Below are 10,484 nucleotides of genomic sequence, written 5' to 3'. Positions count from 1 at the left end.
TTCTGTGCTGACTTGAGTTATTAACTCTGACCTGTTGGACTCATAAACTAACATGACTCCGGCAGACGCCAAGGCTTGCAACTTTCTGTATATCTTTGTTTCCTTTTTTTATAAGCTTGTGAATGTTTGTGTCTTAAGTTAATTACTTTGTTTCTGGGCCAGGCAGAACACTCCAGAAGTCAGATTGAGTTCATGAAGTCTTTCCTGATACGTTTTATGCTTAAGACCTTCCACCATTCTTGTAGCCCGTCTTTGGACCCCTTCAATTTTGTCAATATCTTTTTGTAGGTGAGGTCTCCAGAACTGGACACAGTATTATTCCAAATGGGGTCTCACCAGCGCTCTATACACCATCTCCCTCTTCCTGCTTGTGATACCTCTAGCTATGCAGCCAAGCATCCTACTTGCTTTCCCTACCGCCCGACCACACTGCTCACCCATTTGGAGACTGTCTGAAATCACGACCCCTAAATCCTTCTCTTCTGAAGTTTTTGCTAACACAGAACTGCCAATGCAATACTCAGATGGAGGATTCCTTTTCCCCAAGTGCATTATTTGACATTTGGAAACATTAAACTGCAGTTTCCATTGCTTTGACCATTTATCTAGTAAAGCTAAATCCTTTACCATATTACAGACCCTTCCAGGAATATCAGCCCTGTTGTGCACTTTAGAGTCATGGGCAAATAGGCAAACCTTCCCTACCAAACCTTCCCCTCTGTCACTCACAAACATATTAAAAAGAATAGGACCCAGGACAGACCCTTGTGGCACACCGCGTGTAACCTGTCTCTGCTCAGAATACTCGCCATTCACAACAACCCTATGGTGTCTACGCTTCAGCCAGCTGCAAATCCACTGAACTATCCAGGGATTAAGTCCAATCTTCACTAATTTATCTATCGGCTCTTTATGTGGAACCGTATCAAATCTTCCGTGTTTTTGTGATGCTGGGATTCCCCTGAGGCTCCCCTCGCTGGGAAACCCCACCTCCGGACTTCCGTTGCCAGCGAAACGCCCGTTTTTGCACTGCTGGGATTCCCATGCAGCATCGCAAAAACAGGGAAATCCAGAGGTGGGATTTCCCATGGAGGGGACCCTCAGGGGAATCCCAGCAGTGCAAAAAACGGGCACTTCGCTGGCGACGGAAGTCCGGAGGTGGGGGGCATCCCAGTGGCGGCGGCTTGGGTTTGTAAGGTGAAAATAGTTTGGAAGAAGAGGCAAAAAAATCTTAAACCCCGGGTTTGTCTCTCGAAAAGTTTGTATGACGAGGGGTTCGTAAGACGAGGTATCGCTGTATAAATATTTACAAGCACAAAACAGAAATAAACAACAAACCGTACATAGCAGCATGAATAATAATAATTAATAATAATTTATTGGATTTGTATGCCGCCCCTCTCCGTAGACTCGGGGCGGCTAACAACAATGATAAAAACAGCATGTGACAATCCAATAATAAAACAACTTATTATAAAACCAAACATACGCACAAACACACCATGCATAAATTGTAATGGCCTAGGGGGAAGGAATATCTCAACTCCCCCGTGCCTGGCGGTATAAGTGAGTCTTGAGTAGTTTACGAAAGACAGGGAGGGTGGGGGAAGTTCTAATCTCCGGGGGGAGTTGGTTCCAGAGGGCCGGGGCCGCCACAGAGAAGGCTCCTCCCCTGGGGCCCGCCAAAGAAAATGTAGCAAAATGTACTCTCGCCCACAAGGTCAAGGCAAAGAATGAATGAGCTCTCCAGCATCATCATCGGGAGAGAGCGCTGGCGCCCTCTTGTGGCGAACCAGCCAAAGTCCTTAAAGGTATATTGCATCTATAAAGGTACAAACTACCATTGGTAGTTTACATACATGGCAACCCCAACTACCGGTGAGTACCATGTACTAACACATACAAATCCAATGAATGAATGAGTGAGTGAATGAACGAATGAATGAAGCACCCTTAAATCAGGTGGGGTTGTGTGTCTCTCTCTCTTTTTCCCGTTTCCCCTCGTATTCCTGCAGCAAGAGAGCAAAGTTGTCGGTTGGCGGGACCCAGGGGAAGAGCCTTCTCTGTGGCGGCCCCGACTCTCTGGAACCAGCTCCCCCCCAGAGATTAGAACTGCCCCTACCCTCCTCGCCTTTCGCAAACTCTTTAAAACCCACCTTTGTCGTCAGGCATGGGGGAACTGAGATATCTCCCCCGGGCCTATACAATTTATGTATGGTATGTTTGTATGTATGTCTACTTAATAATGGGGTTTTTTAAATACTTTAAATTTTAAATTATTAGATTTGTTATAAACTGTTTTTATTGTATTGTGAGCCGTCCCGAGTCTACGGAAAGGGGCGGCATACAAATCTAAATAATAATAATAATAATAATAATAATAATAATAATAATAATAATAATAATAATAATAATAATAATAATAAGTTAGAAATGTGCTGAGCCAACCTGGATTCTTAGGAAAAAAATTATGCTTGTTGAAAAAAACCAACAACAAACATTTCCATTCAACTTCACACCTCCAACAAAAATATAAAGCATGTTGACGACGTAGAGTGGTTGTGTTTACACAACTTCTTAAGTCAAAACACAGCATCTGGGATGCTTTGATGTTTACATTGTGGTGTTCAACCAATAGGTGGTTTGTTTGCCTGCATTTTTGTGTGTGTGTGTGTAAAACAAAGACATTGTTATCTGTAAACACCGATTTAAAAACTCCGTGAAACCCAAAATCAAAGTTTAAGACCCTGTAAAAAAAATCCCCTGCATATCTGAAACTTGAAATTTCATGACTCTGCATCATTTCAGGGGTTCTATGATAATTTTTTTGGGGAGGGTGGGGGGCTAATTTCTTGCTGGAAAAAAAAATAGGCCTAAAGTTCTGTTCCTGGGTCACCCTGACCCGGCCCGAAAATTCTTCATTTGGTCAATTTGAAAACTTTTTTTTCACTTGGAAAGTAGTCTGAACATTTCTGCACACAATGATATGAAAATTGAACTGAAAAAAAATAATAATAATGCTTTTTGGTTTATTTGGGTCATAAAAGGCAGCCCCCCCTTTTTTTGTGTGAACTTTTTTTTCAATTTATAGATAGTTTAGCCTGCAAAATGCGTTCAATTTTAGTAAAGTTGGTGTGGGATTGGTAGTTTCTGAACATAAGAAAAGTATAAATGAACTGAAAAAAATAATGCTTATTGGTTTATTTGGGTCATAAAAGGCAGCCGTCCTCTTTTTTTTTTGGTGAACTTTTTTTCAATTTATAGATAGTTTAGCCTGCAAAATGCGTTCAATTTTAGTAAAGTTGGTGTGGGATTGGTAGTTTGAACATTTCTGAACATAAGAAAAGTATAAATGAACTGAAAAAAATAATGCTTATTGGTTTATTTGGATCATAAAAGGCAGCCGCCCTCTTTTTTTGGTGAACTTTTTTTCAATTTATAGATAGTTTAGCCTGCAAAATGCGTTCAATTTTAGTAAAGTTGGTGTGGGATTGGTAGTTTGAACATTTCTGAACATAAGAAAAGTATAAATGAACTGAAAAAAATAATGCTTATTGGTTTATTTGGATCATAAAAGGCAGCCGCCCTCTTTTTTTGGTGAACTTTTTTTCAATTTATAGATAGTTTAGCCTGCAAAATGCGTTCAATTTTAGTAAAGTTGGTGTGGGATTGGTAGTTTGAACATTTCTGAACATAAGAAAAGTATAAATGAACTGAAAAAAATAATGCTTATTGGTTTATTTGGGTCATAAAAGGCAGCCGCCCTCTTTTTTTGGTAAACTTTTTTTCAATTTATAGGTAGTTTAGCCTGCAAAATGCGTTCAATTTTAGTAAAGTTGAACATAAGAAAAGTATAAATGAGCTGAAAAAAAATGATGCTTTATGGGGTTTTTTAATCAGAAATAAGGCCTCACACACACACACACACACCAAAAAAAAAATGCTTGCAACCATTTTCACTTTAAAAAAAATTTAGGCTCCAAATCAGAAATATTTTTAATATCTTAGGCATTGATTTACTAAATTTAACATTGCTGATCATCATATCTATAAATTGAAAAGAAATTCACAAAAAGGGGGGGGGCGCATTTTATGATCAAAATAAACCAATAAGCATTAATTTTTTTCCAGTTTCAATTTTCATTTCATTGTGTGCAGAAATGGTCAAACTTGTTTCCAAGTGGAAAAAAGCTTTCGAAAAGACCAAATATAAGTACCTAAAATGAACAATTTGCGGTCTGGGTCAAATAGACCCGGGAACAGAACTTTCGGATGTGTTGTGCCGTGGATATTGCCTATCTGGACTTCGGCAAAGCCTTTGATACGGTTCCACAGAAAGAGCCGATAGATAAGTTAGTGAAGATTGGACTTAATCCCTGGATAGTTCAATGGATTTCAAGCTGGCGGAAGTGTAGACATCAGAGGGTTATTGTGAATGGCGAGTATTCTGAGCAGAGTCAGGTGACAAGCGGTGTGTGCCACAAGGGTCTGTACTGGGTCTATATTCTTATCAATAGGTTTGTGAGTGACCTAGGGGAAGGTTTGCCTATTTGCCCATGACTCTAAAGTGTGCAATGGGGTTGATATTCCTAGAGGCGTCTGTCATATGGCAAAGGATTTAGCTTTACTAGATAAGTGGTCAAAGCAATGGAAACTGCAGTTGAATGTTTCCAAATGTCAAATAATGCACTTGGGGAAAAGGAATCCTCCATCCGAGTCTTGCATTGGCAGTTCTGTGTTAGCAAAAACTTCAGAAGAGAAGGATTTAGGGGTCGTGATTTCTGACAGTCTGTAATATGGCAAATGATTTAGCTTTACTAGATAAGTGGTCAAAGCAATGGAAACTGCAGTTGAAGGTTTCCAAATGTCAAATAATGCACTTGGGGAAAAGGAATCCTCCATCTGAGTCTTGTATTGGCAGTTCTGTGTTAGCAAAAACTTCAGGAGAGAAGGATGTAAGGGTCGTGATTTCTGACAGTCTCAGAATGGGTCGGGCAGTAGGGAAAGCGAGTAGGATGCTTGGCTGCATAGCTAGAGGTATCACAAGCAGGAAGAGGGAGATTGTGATCCCCTTATATAGAGCGCTGGTGAGACCACATTTGGAATAATACTGTGTCCAGTTCTGGAGACCTCACCTACAAAAAGATATGGACAAAATGGAACAGGTCCAAAGATGGGCTACAAGAATGGTGGAAGGTCTTAAGCATAAAACTGACCAGGAAAGACTTCATGGACTCCATCTGTAGAGTCTGGAGGACAGAAGGGAAAGGGGGGACATGATCGAGACATTTAAATATGTGAAAGGGTTAAATAAGGTCCAGGAGGGAAGTGTTTTTAATAGGAAAGTGAACCCAAGAACAAGGGGACACAATCTGAAGTGAGTTGGGGGAAAGATCAAAAGCAACGTGAGGAAATATTATTTCACTGAAAGAGTAGTAGATCCTTGGAACAAACTTCCAGCAGACGTGGTTGGTCAATCCACAATCACTGACTTGAAACATGCCTGGGATAAACATAGATTCACCCTAAGATAAAATACAGCAAATAGTATAAGGGCAGACGAGATGGACCATGAAGTCTTTTTCTGCTGTCAATCTTCTATGTTTCTAACATGAGAAAATATTATTTCACTGAAAGAGTAGTAGATCCTTGGAACAAACTTCCAGCAGACGTGGTTGGTCAATCCACAGTCACTGAATTTGAAACATGCCTGGGATAAACAGATCCATCCTAAGATAAAATACAGGAAATAATATAAGGGCAGGCGAGATGGATCATGAGGTCTTTTTCTGCCGTCAGTCTTCTATGTTTCTAAAATGAGAAAATATGATTTCACTGAAAGAGTAGTAGATGCTTGGAACAAACTTCCATGCCTGGGATAAACACAGATCCATCCTAAGATAAAATACAGGAAATAGTGGAAGGGCAGACGAGATGGACCATGAGGTCTTTTTCTGCCGTCAATCGTCTATGGATGACCTCTAGGGTGGCTTGACCATGACCTACCTGAGATGATAATTTTATTCTCGATATCTTTTATCGGCTTCTAATCTACCAGATCCTTCCTTTGTTTTTTTCCCTTGGGCGAGGCTGGTCTTAGGGTCCGTGGCGGCTGCCTATCGGAAGATCCACCTCTTTGACGTGGAGCTGGAAGGGAAGGTGTCTTTGAAGGAAAGCGCCTTCACCAACCCTGGACCAGAGATGGTGCCGCCTGTGTCCACTCCAGCTGGAAAGGTACGGGGTTCAAAGGGGCTCCACGACCTCTCCTGCAGCCCCCCCAACCCCTCCCAGAGCATCTAACCTTTACATTTAATTTCCATGTACCGGTAAGGCCTCGTGACCATTAATTGTTTCAGATTAACAAAGTTGGGAGGGACCTTGGAGGTCATCTAGTCCAGTGTTTCCCAATCTGAAGTGAGTTGGGGGGAAAGGTCAGAAGCAACGTGAGAAAATATGATTTGACTGAAAGAGGAGTAGATGCTTGGAACAAACTTGAACCTATGATTACAACACAGGAGGGAAGTGTTTTGAATAGGAAAGTGAACCCAAGAACAAGGGGGCCACACTCTGAGGGTCAGTTGGGGGAAAGGTCAAAAGCAACGTGAGAAAATATGATTTGACTGAAAGAGGAGTAGATGCTTGGAACAAACTTGAACCTATGATTTCAATACAGGAGGGAAGTCTTTTGAATAGGAAAGTGAACCCAAGAACAAGGGGCCCACACTCTGAGGGTCAGTTGAAGGGAAAGATCAGAAGCAACATGAGAAAATATGATTTGACTGAAAGAGTAGTAGATGCTTGGAACAAACTTGAACCTATGATTGCAACACAGGAGGGAAGTGTTTTTCATAGGAAAGTGGACCCAAGAACAAGGGGGCCACACTCTGAGGGTCAGTTGAAGGGAAAGATCCGAAGCAACCAGAGGAAATATGATTTGACTGAAAGAGGAGTAGATGCTTGGAACAAACTTCCAACAGACATGGTTGGTCAATCCACAGAAACTGAATTTAAACGTGCCTGGGATAAACATAGATCCATCCTAAGATAAAGTACAGGAAGTAGTATAAGGGCGGACTAGGTGGACCATGAGGTCCTACCCAGGTCTTGGCAGGTTTGAAGACCTCTGAGGTAAATGATTCTCAAGGATCATGTCTGGCTGAGGAATTCTGGGGGTTGAAGTCCACCAGTCTTAAAGTTGCCAGGTTTGAGGACCTCTGAGGTAAATGATACGCAACGGTCATGGCTGCCTGAGGAATTCTGAGAGTTGAAGTCCACAAGCGTTAAAGTTGCCAGGTTTGAGGACCTCTGAGGTAAATGATACGCAACAATCATGGCTGGCTGTGGAATTCTGGGAGTTGAAGTCCACCAGTTTTAATGTTGACAAGTTTGAGGACCTCTGAGGTAAATGATACGCAAGGATCATGGCTGACTGTGGAATTCTGGGAGTTGAAGTCCACTAGTCTTAAAGTTGCCATGTTTGAGGACCTCTGAGGTAAATGATACACAAGGATTATGGCTGGCTGAGGAATTCTGGGAGTTGAAGTCCACAAGCCTTAAAGTTGTCATTTACCTCAGAGGTATCATTTACCTCAGAGGTCTTCAAACCTAGCCAGGTTTGAAGACCTCTGAGGTAAATGATACGCAAGGATCATGGCTGGTTGAAGAATTCTGGGAGTTGAAGTCCACCTGTCTTAAAGTTGCCAAGTTTGATATACTCCGTTCTTACCGACGGAAGTTTCTGGATGTTTCTCACCACTTCTGTCCCTCTTCCAGGTGGGGCTCGGCATCTGCTACGACCTCCGTTTCCCGGAAATGTCCCTGGCTCTGGCCCAGGCGGGCGCTGAGATTCTCACCTACCCGTCAGCCTTCACCGTGACAACCGGCGCTGCCCACTGGGAGGTGAGTCCCTCAGGTGGTCCTCAGCTGGACTTCGCGACCGCTCAGAGTGACCACGGCCCTGAAAAAAATGTCTTAGGACTCTTTTTCCCACACCTAGCGACCGTTGCAGCCTCTCCTGGGCCACGTGATCAAAACTCAAAGACACTTGGCCAGCGAAACGTGTTTATGACGGTCGCAATGTCTCGGGGTCACATGATCCTTTTTCGGCGACCGTCTGACAAGTAACGCCGGTGGGGAAGCCCTCATGATTGTGTTACTAACCGAAGAACGAGGGTCTGCTTAAGAACTCTGGCAAGACAGGCTGCAAAATGGGCCATTCGCTTAGCGACAGAAATTTGGGGCCACCTCCATTAAGTCCACCGGTTCCTTTTCTCCCTCTCGTCCTTCTTATCATATTTTTCCGGAGTATAAGACGCACCTTAGTTTTTGGGGGAGAGAACAAGGCCTGAACAAGGGGAGAAGCAACTTAGAACTAAGGAGGAATTTTCTGACAGTCAGAACGGTTGATCCGTGGAACTGCCTGCCTCCAGAAGTTGTGAATGCCCCAACACTGGAAATTTTTAAGAAGATGTTGGATGACCATCTGTCTGAAGTAGTGTAGGGTTTCCTGCCTAAGCAGGGGGTTGGACTAGAAGACCTCCAAGGTCCCTTCCAACTCTATTATTATTATTATTATTATTATTATTATTATTATTATTATTATTGGGCTGTACTAGAAGACCTACAAACGCTATTATTATTATTATTATTATTATTATTATTATTATTATTATTATTATTACTATTATTAAAAACTGGTTTCCCGCCTAAGCAGGGGGCTGGACCAGATGACCTCCCAGCTCCCTTCCAGCTGATCCTCTCTTCCCGTCCGCAGGTCCTGCTGAGAGCCCGTGCCATCGAGACCCAGTGCTACGTGGTGGCCGCCGCCCAGACGGGCCAGCACCACCCACGGCGCACCTCCTTTGGCCACAGCATGGTGGTGGACCCCTGGGGCAGCATCGTGGCCCAGTGCCAGGAAGGGCCCGGCCTCTGCTTTGCCGAAATCGACCTGGGCTACCTGCACCGACTCCGACAGGAGATGCCCGTCTTTGCCCACCGCCAGCCTCGGCTCTACGGACGGGCAGCTGCCGAGTGGGGCTTTGTGTCCCCTTGACGGGCTCGGCTTGACCCGCGGAGGGGGCTTGGCTGCTGCAAGTACAGCGATACCTCGTCTTACGAACTTAATTGGTTCCGGGACGAGGTTCGTAAGGTGAAAAGTTTGTAAGATGAAACAACGTTTCCCACAGGAATCAATGGAAAAGCGATAAATGCGTGCAAGCCCAAAACTCACCCCCTTTTGCCAGCCGAAGTGCCCGTTTTTGCGCTGCTGGGGTTCCCCTGAGGCTCCCCTCCATAGGAAACCCCGTCTCCGGACTTCCGTTGCCAGCGAAGTGCCCATTTTGCGCTACTGGGATTCCCCTGAGGCTCCCCTCCATAGGAAACCCCACCTCCGGACTTCCATTGCCAGCGAAGCGCCCATTTTTGCGCTACTGGGATTCCCCTGAGGCTCCCCTCCATGGGAAACCCCACCTCCGGACTTCCCTTGCCAGCAAAATGCCCGCTTTTGCACTGCTGGGATTCCCCTGAGGCTCCCCTCCATGGGAAACCCCACCTCCGGACTTCCCTTGCCAGCGAAGCGCCCGTTTTTGCGCTGCTGGGATTCCCCCGAGGCTCCCCTCTTCATGGGAAACCCCACCTCCGGACTTCCGTTGCCAGCGAAGCGCCCGTTTTTGCGCTGCTGGGATTCCCCTGAGGCTCCCCTCCATGGGAAACCCCACCTCCGGACTTCCGTTGCCAGCGAAGCGCCCGTTTTTGCGCTGCTGGGATTCCCCCGAGGCTCCTCTCCATGGGAAACCCCACCCATGGACTTCCGTGTTTTTGTGCTGCTGCAGGGGAATCCCAGCAGCGCAAAAACGGGCGCTTCGCTGGCAACGGAAGTCCGGAGGTGGGGTTTCCCAGCGAGGGGAGCCTCAGTGAAATCGCAGCATCGCAAAAACGCGGAAGTCCTTGAAACCCCACCTCCAGACTTCCGTTGCTAGCGAAGCGCCCGTTTTTGCACTGCTGGGATTCCCCTGCAGCATCGCAAAAACACGGAAGTCCGGAGGTGGGGTTTCCCATGGAGGGGAGCCTCAGGGGAATCCCAGCAGCGCAAAAAACGGGCGCTTCGCTGGCAACGGAAGTCCGGAGGGGGGGGGCATCCCAGTGGCGGCGTCTTGTGGGTTTGTAAGGTGAAAATAGTTTGGAAGAAGAGGCGAAAAAATCTTAAACCCCGGGTTTGTCTCTCGAAACGTTTGTACGACGAGGGGTTCGTAAGACGAGGAATCGCTGTAGCTGTTTTTCAGAGGGGCCGAGGAAAAACGGGAAGGAAAGAAACAGAATGTAGACAACTGCTGAGATGGAGAGGGAGACATTTCCACACAAAGTCTTCTCCTGGGAGCATCAGAGGTTGGTCTGGTCATTTTGGGCTATTCAGATATTTGGGGTTCAGACGACCATGCTAGAGGGCCCTCGTTCCTGAAATAAATTTGTTTTTTCAGCCTCCCTTC

At 45.0% G+C, this 10,484-nt stretch overlaps 1 protein-coding gene across 4 annotated transcripts in view; it reads left to right on the top strand.

Annotated features, from left to right (window-relative positions):
- The window catches only part of NIT1 (nitrilase 1), a 15,414-nt gene extending 5,620 nt beyond the window's left edge, over positions 1 to 9,794 (top strand). For 3 of the 4 annotated variants that reach the window (XM_070730302.1, XM_070730299.1, XM_070730301.1), the window contains 3 exons: positions 6,059 to 6,234; positions 7,774 to 7,899; positions 8,774 to 9,794. In XM_070730302.1, coding sequence (XP_070586403.1) covers positions 6,059 to 6,234; positions 7,774 to 7,899; positions 8,774 to 9,052 — 581 coding nt within the window. In that variant the 3' untranslated portion in view covers positions 9,053 to 9,794. The remainder of the gene's footprint in view (positions 1 to 6,058; positions 6,235 to 7,773; positions 7,900 to 8,773) is intronic. The other variant, XM_070730300.1, reaches the window with a different exon arrangement.
- Positions 9,795 to 10,484: the final 690 nt, after the last annotated feature.

Source organism: Erythrolamprus reginae, assembly GCF_031021105.1.
Source record: "Erythrolamprus reginae isolate rEryReg1 chromosome 13 unlocalized genomic scaffold, rEryReg1.hap1 SUPER_13_unloc_9, whole genome shotgun sequence".
NCBI lineage: Eukaryota > Metazoa > Chordata > Lepidosauria > Squamata > Dipsadidae > Erythrolamprus > Erythrolamprus reginae.
The sequence above is the reverse complement of the archived record's forward strand: the minus strand, read 5'-3'. Positions and strand labels throughout refer to the sequence as shown.